The sequence below is a fragment of the Eschrichtius robustus genome, chromosome 13, assembly GCF_028021215.1.
Source record: "Eschrichtius robustus isolate mEscRob2 chromosome 13, mEscRob2.pri, whole genome shotgun sequence".
NCBI lineage: Eukaryota > Metazoa > Chordata > Mammalia > Artiodactyla > Eschrichtiidae > Eschrichtius > Eschrichtius robustus.
The window spans coordinates 18236500-18252639 of NC_090836.1; the positions used below are offsets into that span (position 1 = coordinate 18236500).

The 16140-nt window shown below is 37.9% G+C and overlaps 1 protein-coding gene across 1 annotated transcript in view; it reads right to left on the reverse strand.

Annotated features, from left to right (window-relative positions):
• The window catches only part of ABCC9 (ATP binding cassette subfamily C member 9), a 139893-nt gene that overhangs the window by 6236 nt on the left and 117517 nt on the right, over positions 1 to 16140 (reverse strand). The window contains exons 33-39 of the mRNA XM_068559737.1: positions 9321 to 9422; positions 8610 to 8730; positions 7200 to 7330; positions 6373 to 6451; positions 4393 to 4501; positions 2929 to 3032; positions 547 to 680 (exon numbers count right to left, since the gene is read on the reverse strand). Of these exons, the coding sequence (XP_068415838.1) occupies positions 547 to 680; positions 2929 to 3032; positions 4393 to 4501; positions 6373 to 6451; positions 7200 to 7330; positions 8610 to 8730; positions 9321 to 9422 (780 nt within the window). The remainder of the gene's footprint in view (positions 1 to 546; positions 681 to 2928; positions 3033 to 4392; positions 4502 to 6372; positions 6452 to 7199; positions 7331 to 8609; positions 8731 to 9320; positions 9423 to 16140) is intronic.

Genomic DNA, 16140 nt, shown 5'->3' on the forward strand with positions numbered 1-16140 from the left:
GAAAATGATTGGTTTCGATTATCAATAGATTCTATTAAATAGAGATTTGCATACTTCATCTTAGAACTTCCATGACACAACACTTGAATACTTGAATACAGTACAGTACTCTCATCAACTGAGCCCTGGAATTTTACTGTTCTGAGGATTTATCAAAAAGTGATGGCACTGAAAAAAATAGATATATGTGTATGTATAACTGAATCACTTTAATGTACACCTGAAACTAACACACATTGTAAATCAACTATACTTCAATAAAAAGAGGTAGAATGGAGAAAAATAAAGTAAAATAAAACTAGAAAAAAAAGAGATGACAAATTTATATGATGTTTATTGACAACAGGAGGTCCTTTACAAGAAGAGTCAAGTCTCCTTTATTGAAATTCTATTGTGCTGTATCATTGGTTGATCAAGGAGGTGGTTGAGAAGATACTCAGAACAATAGTACTGAGGATTCAGAATCCAATCAGGAAAAATAAATTGTAATTTTCACATGCATTTCTTCAACTCATTAACTTAAAGAAGCTTAGATAATGCACTCACTGTGGCCATGTCGATGGAAGCTGTCGCTTCGTCCATGATGAGAATACTGCTCTTGCGGACAAAGGCCCTGGCAAGGCAGAACAGCTGTCTCTGTCCAACGCTAAAATTCTCCCCACCTTCAGTGACAACTGCATCTAAATCAAAAAAAAGAAGCAAGGACTTCATTAAAGAAATGATACTAACATTTTCCTTGGGCAAAGTAGTAGAAAACACATTATGTCCTACAAGAACATGCTGCATATCACTTTGTACTGGTGCAAGGATTTCATATTGGAAAAGCAAAGAGGAACTTTAATTGGGGAAAATGAAGATGATCCTGGGTCACCCTGTGTTTGAAAACAGGTGGTAAATTCCCTCCTTATAGTAGGATATAAAATACTGTTAAACATTTTAAAGACTGGAAGACCTTGGAGATTATTTAATTATTTAATATAATCATCCAAGGCCCAGAGAGATGATGTGGCTCGCCCAGGATCACCTAGTTAACTGGTAGTAGAGCTTGATAAGAAACAGAATATTCTCAACTCCAGTACCTGTTCTCCTTCCATTATATCATCTCCCTGGACTTTAAGCTCCTAGTGGGTAAGGACTGGGTTTGTTTTTGTTTATCAATGTGTCCCCAGTACTTACCACTTGGCATCTGACATGGTAGCTGAATGAAACTTTATTGCATGGAGAAATGAGTTATGTCCTCATTATAGTTTCTTTTTTTTTTTTTTTTTGGTTTCAACCACATTTTATAAAGTACTACTGTGAGTTTAGCTTAAGTTCTATTTCCAAAATAATCTATATTATTAGGATTCAAACACTTTTTAGTAGGGCTCTGAGAGGAAATTTCTATTGATTATTGCCTCACTGCATCAAATTCTTATAATTTCTCATGCTTGGAGGCTATGCATCTATTCTCCAAATTTTAATGTATATAATAAATAAAAAGGAAGCGGGGCATGATGAATGTTCTTCACTAGAGTTGGCATGAACCAGATCATTATCAAACCACTGATGTAATCTTTATTAAGACAATGAGCATAAACAATATTCAATTACATAGTGTAAATGCCATTCCCTGTTGCTTACACTGTACCATAACCCCCAAACACTATGCCCATGATTCAAAACAGGTACAAGCAGGTCTCATGTTAGTGAAGAGAACTATAAAGATGTAATTGTCTGCCTCTCCAGTTATTAATGGGGGGAGGGCAGAGTCTCTAAATACCAAGGAAAAAAGGTCTATAAGCATTATCGCAAGTAGACTTTTCAATTTCAAGTACATTGGCTGGGCTTTCCAGAGAAGACATCAAAAATTATTATGGGAAATTTCACCCAGACCTCTGCAATTACTCCCACAGTGACACAGGCAAAGTCAGTAAAACTATCCTTAAAGACACGCTGCCCCAATTTCGTTTGTGGGATGCCTTTTCCTTGGGACTAAATTATAATCATAAAAGGTATTGTTTTTGAGTCCCCTTTCCCAAATAAACTAACAAATAAACATCATTTTATTTTGTGGGTTAATTAAAAAAAAAAAAAAAACTAGATGTCAAACAACACAATCAATTTGGCAACTACATATTATGTATTAAAATTAGAATATCAACCAACTATTAATCTTTCCGATGCTTTCTTAAATGTGTTCAGGTTTTAAGGAAACAGAAGTCCAAAACTACAGATGTTCGCTTTTATGAATAAAGACTATATCGTGAACTCTCTCTTGTTTCATTAATCATGTTGTTCTTTCGTTATTCACATTGCTCTTTTGTTTTTATCATCGGTTATTTGCCAGAAATTATACTACATCTGGGACTGAGTTTAACTCAGGGATCGTTTGAGTACATGTTTCATATCTTACACAAGTACCCAAACTGATCCTGCAGCTAGGTAATAGAAAATAATGTCTTCCAAAAAATTATGTTATGTAAGTAAAAGGAATATGCCCTCCTGGCAGCAAAGAAAATGGTTGCTACTGTGGAGAAAATACCTGTTTCTAAATGGCACCAAGTACTCTTTGGACCTAACAGCCTTTTCAGTCCTCTTATCTACCTACTGAGGGTTAAGCGATCACGTAAATCATGTGAGTAGAATGACCACAAGGAAACATTCTAATTAAAGTGATCTATATCCATCAATGGTGGAAAGACTGAAGAGATAAATGTATTAATTGGAATATTTTGGCCTGCTTGCATAGAACAGAAGGTTATAAGGTTTCATCCTCTTGCACCCCCTGCAAAAACACTAGATTTTGAAGTGTCCTAATGACCTTTAGGAGATTATTTTAAATATAAGGAGATTTAACACTAGAATTATGTGATTCCAGCAAAAAATGTAGATATGTAGAATTCATTGCATATGTAAAAAAATAAATGTATCATTTAGAAAATATACCTAGACCTCCTGGTAGGGATTTGACCATATTCTTCAATTGAGCAATTTCTAGAGCTTCCCAAAGTCTGTCATCCGTGCATTTGCACTCCGGATCTAAATTAAATCTGTAGGAAAAAAATCAGTTAATTAGTGAATAAATTTAAAAAATGATTTTTAATGTACGTTTGCTTACTGCTGTTCTTTCCTTAAAATGTAAATCCTGTTTGTTTTGGTTACTGCTGTATGCCCAGGATCTACAACAGTGCTTAGGATAGAACAGGCATTCAATTCATGCTTGATGGGTGAATGAATGACCTGAATGTTATGGGCAATGGTTTTCGATGATATAATTAGTAAGTTTAAATCCATGATAAGATTTGATAAAATTCATTAAATTGGATACATCTACTTTCATATTATGTTTAATATAACTTGAATAGTGTCTAGCAAATTATTCCTACAGAACTGACATTAACTACAGAAATCTATATGGGAACATGCAGTGCTATTTCAGATGAGCTATGCTGCACCAACCACAATAACAATATTCATAATAAATATATTCAGAGATATAGATTTACTATGATATTGCTAAATAATCTGATACGCCCAGAACTTTTAATTAAAGTAATTTTACAATTGAATATGGAGCAATCTTACATACAGCTTCTCTTCAAGACAAGGAATATTTAGTAAAAGGTGGCAAATACTTTGCAGTTAAGTAGATAGAGGAGGGGCGCAAGAGAGAACAGAGGGTGGGTGGAATGAGAGCGATGATCTGGTGGACGATGACACAGTGGACTTTGGCGTTGGACAAACTTTATTTGGAACGGCAGTGTTACCACTTACTAAGTATATGAACTTGGCCAAGCTACAGCTTCTCTGAGGTTTAAAATCCTCATCTGTAAAATGGGGACAATAATATGAACACTAGAGCAGTGCCCTGAGGATTTAGTGAGATGATATATCAATATTTAAAGGACCTAGCAAAGAGGAGATACCTCCATTCTTTTTTTTTTTTTTCATGAGAAACCACAAACCAGGCATGGAGAAGGTTGTAGCAGCTTCTTCAGAGCAATTTCGGCAGAAGGAGGAGTTGTGGGTGATGGGAGGGAATCAAGGTATAAACCAAACTCAGTATCTGCTGAGGCCAGACCAGACACACAAGAGATAGGCAGGGCGCCTGTAGGGTGGACGCCTCAGAAATGTCTGCCAAGAATCACTGTCCCCAAGTACAGAGGAAAAAGTGATGTTTGTAGGGTCGGATAGAAGAGATGAACTGCTGGAGGCACAAAGGATGCGCTTCTATAGGTTAATTTAGCCACTCTAGGTGCCCCAATCCAAACTGTGGGACAGAACATTTGACCTCATCATCTTGGTGACAAACTTTCACACCTACCTGAAAAGCAATTCTGAGTAAAACCCTCCTATGAGCCAAAGGGTAAGTCCTGAGGCACACGAGTTTCTGCTGAATACGTCACCTACCGAATAGAACCGCTGAATAGTATTGGATCCTGCAGAATGATTGAAAGTCTAGAACGTAGTGTGTGCAGCGGCAGTTTTGAAATGTCTATCCCATCAATGACAATCTTTCCTGTTAAAGAAAAACAAAAATGGCGGCATGTAGTAAAATCACGAGTAAAGTAATATTTGTTTACAAATTGGAAGTACTTTCCTAGTTCAGAACTGAAATTCAGAAGAGGAAGCTTTCCATTTAAGTATTAAAAACATCATGATATGTCTCTACAAAAAATATACATTTCGGTGATACTTGCTCTTATGTATTTTCTCCTAAAGGGATTTCCACTTTTTATGCAGTTTATGTGGTTCATACAAACCAAAAGTACTTCTTTCCCTCAGTGGTCCTCTTCCTTCCAATATTCCTTTATCCTGTTCTTGGCTTTATTTTCCTTCATAGGACATTCTATATACATTTACTGATCTTTTTTATTGTCTCTCTCCCCCAACTAGAATACAAGATCGTTGAAGATGGGCATTTTTGTCTGTCTTATTCACTCGTTTATTGATTGAACAGTACAGTGCATTACAAGTAAGAAAGTAAATTCTATGACATAGGTATCACATTTTAGTGAATTTTTCCACACTGTACATAGACTTGCACAATCTTGACGTCCTTGCCTTTGCCTGATAGATTTATTTTATCATATCGTTTTGTGCAAAGACAATATTGCTCTATGAGATGAGAGTGCCCAGAGAAGAATGGCAACTGGAGTCCCTTTTCCAGCTGGATTTAGACCCAAAAGCAGGCAAGATGTTAGCTTAAACTTTCTTTCAAGAATAATATATTATCTATTAAAATCTCAGTCGCCTAACAGTATTAAAAAGACAGTCATCATAGTCCTCATGGGGCCTGAAATGATGTTTCTGGACTCATGAGAATATGGCTAATCTAATATGTTTCATCATAACCACAGTTTTTTAATGAAAAGTTTCGATCAATTGTCTTTGGATCACGTAATTGGCTTATAATGCAAATCCCACAGAAAATCCTTAAAGTATCTATGTCTTATTACCAGCCATGGAAAGAGCAAGCTGCTCACCTAGAGGCAGATACTTACCCTGTCACTGAATCTAAACCCCAAAGAACCTGCAATGACCACAGTTCAACTTTGTTGTTCATAAACTGACCTCTTTATCTCACAGAGCTGTTGTGTAGATTAAATTAAATAATATAAACTGTCAAAGACGATAAAAATGTGAAGTACTATCACCATTATCACAATCATTACAGATAATAATACTTAAGTACTTCTTGAGCTGATGGATCTCCTTTCATTCAAGATGGCGTATGTGTTGGCCTATTTATAGGCCACTTGATAGACTAAATAATGACATATTTTTTCTAAAGCAAAGATTAGATTACTTCCATGTTCAATATTATTAATAATTTTGTGGATGAATAAATATTTTCGTATATTGTCAACATGTGCTTGGCACTTTACAGCAATGGTTGCCTCCTAACAAAATGTTCAACATCATTAAACCATGTTATTAAGAAGATGATGGCAAGAGTCATGCACCAAAATTAAAATGCAGATTACTTGTCTTCTTTTTATTCCTTTGATGGAAAGAGATATATATATTTAGTTTGCAGGAAGCGAGACAGTCTTTTTCTCTCTTCCTTCCTCTTGAAATGCCACCTCCATCTGTTGCTATTCAAATTGGATGGTCTTATTTTCATTTTACCAATTTAATAGAATGGTCTAATAATAATATCTAGAGCTGAGTTTAGGGCTAATAATTTTATTTCCCCAATTCTATGTTTTTTCTTTACTCCTAGACTGTTTATCTGGGATACCTGTCTCAAATCATGGGTTTCAGGACACAGAGTACTTATAAATATTTACTTTTTATTTCTGCAGGATTAGGTAAGTCGATGTTGCATTTTTTTTTTTTAAGGAAGAGCATCACACAGCTAATGAAAAAGTTTAGTTAGTAACTCACCATCAAATATATCAACCATTCTGAAGAAAGCCAGAGATAACGATGACTTTCCACTGCCAGTGCGACCACATATGCCCACCTAAGAAATCAACTGTCACTCAGAGAGAAGAGGACTCAGACAAAAGATAGAAAATAGGCAGAAGTATTTTTACCTTAGGTAAGACACCATGATGAAACTGCAACTCTATGTAAACAGTTACATTAAAATAATCATTTTCTTCTCAGATCTCCCTTAGGAATTATCATTATTAAGCTAAAAACATGGGGTCTTCAACAAATCTTCAATGATTCCACTCTAACTCTTTTGATTTCTATGTGGGTGTGTTGTTTTACCTTTGTGGCTTCATTTTTGCATTTAGTATATTGTTGACCTAGCAAACAAGTGTTCCACTTTATCTTAGAAGTGATGATTTTATAACAAAATGTAAAATGAGTCCATTTTTCTGCACACTTGCTCTTTTTACAATAACTAAAATAAATCATTTTGGGACTAGAGCTAGTATAAACACAAAGGTTCTCAAGGGGATATCTGGAATGGTCATGAGCCAAAAGCTAGAAATTTTGAAAAACATGCCTATTGTTCACTTTCTTGATCTTCGTGGGAGATGAATGAATGGCAATACAACTTAGAGAATGTGTATTTTATCTGGATCCACTCTCTCCCTTTTCTCTTTTGTGCAAATGATGTGACCTATAAAGTGTAGGGAATATAATGGGAGCCCAGTGAGGCTGTGGTTGGCTGGGATGTCTAAAGAGCTCAGGTGGTAATGGAGTGGTTCCATCTGAGGGTCTGTATGAAATAAATCAAATGGCAGTGAATTCCATACCTTTTGCCCAGGTTTGATGTAAGCCTTGACGTGTTTAAGAACAGGCTTCAGATTATTTTCATATCTGACACACAGATCATGAATCTTGATCTCCCCTTCCTGAGGCCAGTGTTCTGGAACTTGAGAAGGATCTGGGGGGTGGAGATGGGGTAAGGGAAGAGAGAGAGAGACAGAGACAGAGACAGAGACAGAGAGAGAGAGAGAGAGGTAGAAAGAAACACACACATACTTATATACATTTATACATACACACATAATTTTTTTCTAAACTGAAAGTAGTACTGAACCAAGTTCTGAGTTTTTTTAATTAAAATTTCATTTAGAGTAAAAGCCTCTTGATTAAGAACTTCAAGAATAGCTTTTGTGTGTCTGTTTTGGAGCAGTAATAGGCATCATGTCTCCCAGCATTCCATCACTCAATTCTGTTCATGGTGGTTCATCTGTGAATGGATTCATTTGTTCACTCAGTTGGTCATCAAATATGTGAGTGCTTCAAATGTGAAAGGTGTTGTGCAGGATGCTGGGAATATGGAGATGGAAGACATGCCTCAAGGTGCTCATTGTGCCCGGGGGACGCATGCAAGTGAGTTAGCCCCTACAGGACTGCATGGAGAGTCACGTGATGGAGGCCAATCCGAGGTGTTCTGAGAGCAGAGATGGTGGTAACCCAAGAGTTCCAGGAGGGTTTCAAGTGGAGACGGTGCCTGAGATGAATCTTAAAGGATAAGAGGTAGGGAAGTTTGTTTCAAATATACAGAGGGAGAAGAACAAAGATATAAAGAAAGCATAGCATGTTGGTATGGCCCGAGTAAAAGGTGTATAGGTGGATGATGAGAAATGAGAGTAGATAGGTGGGTAAGGGTTGACTAACAAAGGGTCTAGCAGACTGAGCTAAGTTAGCTGGATTTTGTCCTTGAAGACCTGGAGAGCTATTGAAGGATTTAGGCAAAAGAGTGCATTTGAAGCATGAGATTTACATTTAAGGAAGATTAGTCTGTCCTCAGTATTGAATTTTCTGCCGGTTTTATTCTAGCAAGGCTAAGAATCTCAGTTAGTATTTAAGATCCAAGTTTCTTGCCATCTAAGTTAATATGGTCTGGAGAAAGAGAATAGAATAGTTCATAATTTAGGTTGGTAATTAATACAATAAAGTCCAAATATATCATTCTCTTTAAGTATTACTAAATAATATCAATTTGGACTCTGGTTGTATCCAAGGCTTTTCAGGCCTAAATAATCACATCTTTTCCAGGTTCAGGTGTACCTTATCAAGCAAAGTCAAGGTGAGAGGGGATTCTCTGGCTACTGAAGTGGAAAACAAAAGCAAAAATGACAGTGTGCCTGACACACAACGAATCTTTTTTTTAAAATAACTATTTAAGTGAAACAAAATGATATTCAGCACAATACCCATGGTGCCTTCATAGTTCTCAGACTCCATAGTCAAGAAACTGTTCACTTTCTTCACTGCCCCCATCTGGACCTCCACATCGGCCAAGTTCCTCACAACCCAATTCAAATAATTGGTTATCTGTGTCAGGCGACAAAAACAATGAACACATATAAAATGAAGTCACAATTTTTGTAAGCACTGGATATTAGGGGATAGGATGACTTGGACAGTTCATACAGGTACAATCCATAAATGCTGCAGGATATCAGAGACCAGAGAGGATGTCATGGGATAAAGTTGGCAAAGAAAGTGTCTGCTCTTCTTCAAGGGTCCTCAAATGTCACTGTTCTGTGAACTGTCCTGACTTCCCTGCACAGTGGATAGTTGTATGGACCTCTGTTTCCATTTACCTCATTTATAGTCATATTCAAGTTAGTGTCCCTAAATGTGTGGTGAGTAACTCAGGACAAGAATTCCAAACAGCCTTGAGAGAACTCTGACCATAGGGTTTGAGGACTTTCTAAAAATTGGTTCGCAATATCAGAAATGAATCCATGCCATCCTAAAATGCTGGGTTTGGGCCCAAATCTACTATTATTTGCAGGCTGTCATCTTGTGATGAACTTCTAACTCCTCTCTAACATCCACGAATAAGAGTTGATAATAACCACATACAGAAAGTACCTCCAGCACTGCGCAAAAAGAGAGAGATTTTCATCCATACGTACCGTAAGTGCATACAGAAGACCTAAGCCCACCAATCCAGAATTGGAAGACCCACTAATGGATGCAATTGATGCAGTGAGAACAATGCAAGCTCCCAGATAATCCTAAAAAGGAGTGAGAAAAAAATATTAAAAGATTTTCCCCAAGTTCTTAAACCAAAGATCTCAATCAACCCAGGTGATCACTAAGAGAATAAATGCTACTCCTTGTGTATCCTGTTAAGTTTCAGAAGAATGTTACAGAAGGTAGGGAAGAGTAACAACTCACACCATTAGGACTGGAAGGGAAATGATGCAAGGCTCTGATTATATTCATGCAGATATGCTTTCAGAGACGTTAAACACCTGGTCAGAAATTAAGCTGCGATTTTTGGCACGACCAGGATCAGACACAGGGTTTTCTTTCTTTCTTTCTTTCTTTTTCTTATCTACTGCATTGTGTTGCCAGACAAGCAATTATTTTTGAACTTAACTTTCTACCTTAAATTTATGTGTGCTTATACCAGGGTTGGGATTAGCTCTCTTGTATGCTAAGTCAAGGCCTTTGCAGAAGTTTGCCTCTAGTTAGCTTATTGGGATTTGTATCTGAACTATTGTCGACTATCTGGTCTCAGAGTCTGGGATATTAAATCTACAGATTTCATGGAAATAGGAATAAGTGTAATTTTTCTTCCTAAATTAGAAATATGGGCATGTCTTAGAGTATCTGAATTGTCTATGACTCAATGATAAACTCTTCTGAGAAATTTAAAAAACTCATTAAGGCCAGCCTTAAACTCAAAGGAGAGATAAGGGACATCTGTCCATTTTCTAACACACTCTTTCTTCCCCATTTCCCAGCATTCTTAGGCACTGTTGTGTCTTATCTTTTGAAAAAGAAATCTTTAAAACTTGTCATGCTGATGTGTCACACATGCCAGAAGCAGAGAGAAGTTCAGGCATGAACACTTTCTAGAATTATCTCAAGTCTCATCTCACTGGTGATGACCTTCTCTAGAAAGATAACCTCTGCTACGTCAAAAAAATAACTAGTAACTAGGTGATAGGCCCTTAATGACAGTAATAGAGTGTTTAACATGCTGAAGTCAAGAATGCGGTCTCTCGGGGCTTCTCTGGTGGCGCAGTGGTTGAGAATCCACCTGCCAAGGCAGGGGACATGGCTTTGAGCCCTGGTCCGGGAAGATCTCACATGCTGCTGAGCAACTAAGCCCATGCGCCACAGCTGCTGAGCCTGCGCCCTAGAGCCCGTGAGCCACAACTACTGAGCCCGCGTGCCACAGCTACTGAAGTCCGCGTGCCTAGAGCCCGTGCTCTGCAAGGGGAGAAGCCACTGCAATGAGAAGCCTGCGCACGGCAACGAAGAGTAGCCCTGCTCGACGCAAGAGAGCCAGCGCACAGCAACTAAGACCCAACGCAGCCAAAAATAAATAAATAAAACAAAATAAAACTATAAAACTTCTTATATATATATATATAAAGAATGCAGTTTCTCAAATCAGCTCGCATGTGCGCATCCTTGCCTCTTTTCTAAATAGCACCAAAGATCAAACTGTTGGGGAACAATCAATGACCCCAGCCTTGGAATCAGAGATCTGGGTTCAAATGATGCCTTTGTCAATTACCAGCTAGTAAGCTTAGATGAGTCATTTAAACCCCTTTGAGACTCAGTTTCTTCTTCGGAAAATAGAAATGATACTTAATTTACAGGGATTTTGAAAGGAATAAAAAAGATTAAATATCAGTTAGATTTACCTCCCTCCATGTAACAGGATGTCTTTTTCTCCCCCTGGATGATTTTCAAAGGTTTGAAGCAAGCTTAAAAGTTGTGTGCATCATAAAACATCAAAGGTTAAAACAGGCACTAAAATTTAATTCTGTAATGACTCCCATTATCTTTACAAAAAATAAAGAAAGAAATCATGAGAGTTAATCCCTTGAGGGAGTAAATTCCACAGAGGTAGTAAATACTCCTTTGATCGCTTCTTCCTCCGATGTATCCATTTGTTAACAACTTGTCACATCCCAATCAGACGGTTCTTCCTTTTCCCCCTTTATTTGAAGCAACAACTACATGAATGCAGAATCTAACCAGCCTGGGCTGCTCTTTTATATTTCATAAATGCCGACGTGTTCCCAAAATACTTCCAAAATATTTACAGCAATATGAATTTTTCCTTCCCACTCTCTTGTGAAAGGTAATACTTTTAATGTTATGTTATAAATTTGTTATTTCCATATTATCTTTTCTAAAAAGACTCATAAAGCGTTTGTGTGATAAGTTTCAGAAAGTAAGTTAGCACCAGGAGATATTTCCAGCAAGATGCTCCCAGCTTGATATAAAGAAATATGCCAGTCGGCGTCTGAGAAATTTCTGTAGGCAACATACACTTTAAGGGTTTGAAGCAGGGTATGTTTTTACTAATTTCTGTTCTCCGCTTCCTCTCAGCTGACCTCATTGGAAAGAAGAGCCTCATTCATTCATCCATCTATCCATTCATTCATATATTCTTTTAAAAGTATATATAACTTCCCTGTTTAGAATTATCAATGCCTTCCTATCGCACTTATAATAAATTCAGACTCTGATGAATTACAAAGCCTTATATGATGTAAAGTCTGGATTCTAGACCCTGCCTCCTCTGACCTTATTTGAGATTCCTTTCCTGCTCCTTCACCCTGCTCCAACTATGTTGGTCTTCCTGTCCTTGGTGAGATAAGCTGGGACCTGGGACCTAGGACCCTTTACTGCAGTGCTTGCACCTGAACAAATGAATCCCCCAAAGGGGTGGGCAGACCACGTAAGCCACACCTCCTCCCCAGCCCACCGATCCTCCCTCACCCTCATCCCATTTAAGGAATCAGCTTGTCACTTCCTCGGGAAGTGAGCAAGCACAGCTGTTACTTATTTTCACTCCCTTGTGCTGTAGGACGAGTCCCAGTAAAACCTTGACTAAATTTCTCCTCTGGCTTCTTATCAATTTCTATTAATTAAAGATTCCAAGGACCTGGGTCAGTAACATTGGGAACATACCAACTTTGTTTCTGCCACTGACTCTGCCTGAAATGCTTCCCAGAGGTCCCAGACACCAGGCTACTGCTCATCATTTAGGAGTCAATTCTTACATACACCTCTTTGGAGAGACCTTCCCTTCCTGATCCCACCCCCAGCCCTGGAGTGTTCTCTATCCCATTGTCCTGCTTTGTTTTCCTCCTCACACTTCCAGCTATCTGAAATGATCTTATTTGCTTATTTGTTCTCATGCTCATAGCGCATTTACTCTTTAGCCCATCAGAATTTTACCTCAATCTGCATAAGAGAGGAAGCTCCTTTGCGCATAACGTTTATCAAGAAATCTCACAGCAAAACCACTAAATTCCGATCACTTCCTTTCAAATACAACAAGAGTAACAGACGTGTGAAATTGATAGAGCTTATGTTAGCTCCTAGTTTTCCACTTCCTTTACCATTAAACAACAAGTTTAATGAATTATAAAGTGACTCTACCTTTCCACACCTTCTTTCCTTTGCATTGCAAACATGTGAACAACAAAATGGCTTAAAGGCAATAAGTTAAGAAAGGAGAAGCAGATGGTCTGAATTAACTCACACACAGGAGAGCAAACACTTAGGGATCACTAGAAGCACAAATTCTTCTGCTAAGGCCCTCTACATCCTACCCAATCAATTCAGTGAAAAACACCTTCAGTCAAATTGCTACAATGGAATGAGAGATTCTACTTAGGAAATAGAAGTTACTACATGTGTGAATGACCATTCTCAGAGAGGGCCCAACAGCAGGATATTTTTATAAGTATAGTGATAAATTATAATTTCCATTGAGTTTGTGAGTTCAACACTCCCCTCCAGAAGGGAAGCCTTTGATTCCTATGTCAAAAGAGAAGCCTCTTGTCAGATTTCTAGTGATTCAATAATTTCTCTGTCTATATGTGGGATTATAGTAAAAACTGTAATTTTCCATACGACACCCTTGTAAATAGTTATCAGCAACACTATCTTTCTCCTTCACATAGCCCTCAGAAGGCCACGTCTATGGTTCCACTGAGCGTCTGGGTCTTCACATAACAAGATCAACGCACACCTGTCTATAATGGAGTTATGAACATACAAAAAAGCTCTGTGCTGTTTCACAAAATAGACTCTCATGCCAGCTCACCCTGAAGACTACTTTCACTGTAGCCTGTTGATTCTAAAGACTTTTTTTTGGCTTCTTGACGTGAGTTTTCTTTTATCCTTTCACCATACACAGCAAGACAAAGCCTTGGAAAGACACCCTTTAGATAGAGTTACACAATTTTCGCAAATGGAAACACCGATGCCAAAGAACTGGAATTGTTTAGTTCAGAGGGATGAAGAGAAAACGCTGTGCTGAACAAAAGAACACAAGCAGCATTCAAAGGTTAGGCTGTCGTGACACACTGCACGTGACTGTGGCCCACTTCCCTTGGCACCCAGAGGAGAAACACTGCCCTGCGCTGCCAAAGTAACCTGGGTGGTCACAGTCTGGCTACTGTCTACCAGCCAAACTATTTTATTCTTTTAGATTCTTGTCCTTTTTAATTGGAGTGTGTTGTGAACTTTATTTTTTTCCCAATTCAGAATAAGCATGAAATGAACATGGTGGGCAGGGCTACATCTTCCATAGGGAACACTGTTCAGCCAGAGAAAGGGAATAACTTGTAACTGTCTTAACACTTACCTAACATGACCAGGAAAAGAAACAAGAGCCATATGTAAATATATATATATATATATATATTTTTTTTAATAGATAATAAAAAAAATTGGATGGGGCTCAGGGATTTTCCTGAATTTAAAAAAGGTGCTTTTACTCTAGTTTCCCTTCCTTCTCCTGGAGATTGTCCACAGAATTCAGTGACATTGCTCCGGAAAGCTAAAATTGAGAATGAAGAGAAAGGGAAGAGAAAAACAGCCACAGAAAACTATGGTAAGTTTTCTCCTCTTTCTCTCCACTTGGGTCATGAGTCCATGAATTAGAGTTGGTGAAATCCCCAGATCTGCATCAGGAAATCTGCTGGCGTCTTCTGAGTTATGCCCAATGCTGCCCCCCTCCTGGTACGGTTTAACTGTGCTTCTGCTATGGGAGCTCCAAGAATATTTGCTACAGCAGATATTTTTGTTAATTTGCTGAGTAATATATCAGAGAATACGGAATGGAGGGCGCTGTGTTGATACTGTAGATAAGGTCCATGCAGACAGAGTCACTGGGCCAAATAGAAGTTTTCATTACTTATTTTTTGTAAATGACTTACAAGGCAGAGTATGTCCAGCTGTGGGGTTCGGAGAACATTTCACACCCCAGTCTCCAAGGTCCTGTTTCTCAATGTTCATATGTCTCATATTTTTGACACAAGATCCATTTCATTCAAATGGAAATTTTATCTCCAGTGATGCAGACACATCCACAGAAGCATAGTAGTAATGAGGTCATTTACATGTATATGATTGGGAGAAAGGTTATTTCCTTATTGGAGTTTACTCATTTTTAAAATTTTTTATTCATTATTTTTATTCATCTTATTTTACTTTATTCATCCAACACCCCTACTGTGGAATATGCTCTTGGATTATAGCATTTATATTCAAGTAAATATTCTAATATTCTAAATATTCTGATTCTAATAAAAACTTTCGGTATACCCGAAGAACAGAAAGAGAATAGATCTGACTGGTTTTAAGTTGGATCTCTGGGATTGTCTAGAAGCATGTGTGTATGTGTGTGTGTGTGTGTGTGTGTGTGTGTGTGTGTGTGTGTGTGTGTGTGTGTGTGTTGTGTGTATACCCACATAAACTTACTGATACATAAATACAATAGATGAAAGAGACAAATCATCCACAAAGGACTTTGGACCTTGACTTCTATCAGCAGATATGCCTGGAATGTTGCAGTAAATCAACAAGTTTCTTACCAAATTTTATATTTACTAATCAGAAATAGAAGCAAAGGATTCTTTAATTTTTTTGTGTTGGTTTTTAAGGGAGAGATCTGGTAAGGCTAGATAGCAAATCGTGGAAAGAGTATAATACACGGAAAACAAAGAAAAGACACAAAAACAAATGTGTTATAAGGTAACAGAATGAATGGCAGATTCCGCCCTTCCTTTTTCACATATCAGTATTTTTTTTAGACTTCTGCAGGTGGAACTAGAATTCTTTTATATTCAAGTAAGTCCAGCTGCCTTTAATGGGGGGGGGGCGTTTAAGTAGCGGGGTGTGAGTCAAGCTAAACTAACGCATTCTGAATCTGGCTGCTGTTCCTCTCTGAATTTTTCCTGACCTTCCCTTTCTTGGCAGTCTGAAGGCTCTAATATCTTGTCTTCTGGCTATGAGAGCACAACATATGGTTTGCTTGAAGATTCTTGTTAAACATTTGTCCATTAACCTGACAGTAGGAAGTGCTAAAGAGTAGAAGCAGGAGTCAGGTCAGACACTCACCTCAAGTCCAAAGCAAACACACTTGCCCCTAAAAGACATACTTGATCTTCAACTTCAGGAAAATCAAATACAAAGGTACCTTACTGATATTTTCTCCCTGTGATTTTAGGACATTCTTTGATGAAGCTATTTCATCATTAGTTCTGTTATCAGATATGATTTCTTTTCCTTGGAGAAAACAGATTTAAACAAACAAACAGAAGCTTAAAGCAAGGAATTAGGGTCTGGGTAAGATCTAGGAATAATATTTTGGGTCTAAGTCCTAAACACTTCACCTGCCTTTATGCTAGTTATAGATAATTCAGGAGAATCTGCCCTGCCCCCTCCCAATCCCCACAGCAACCCATA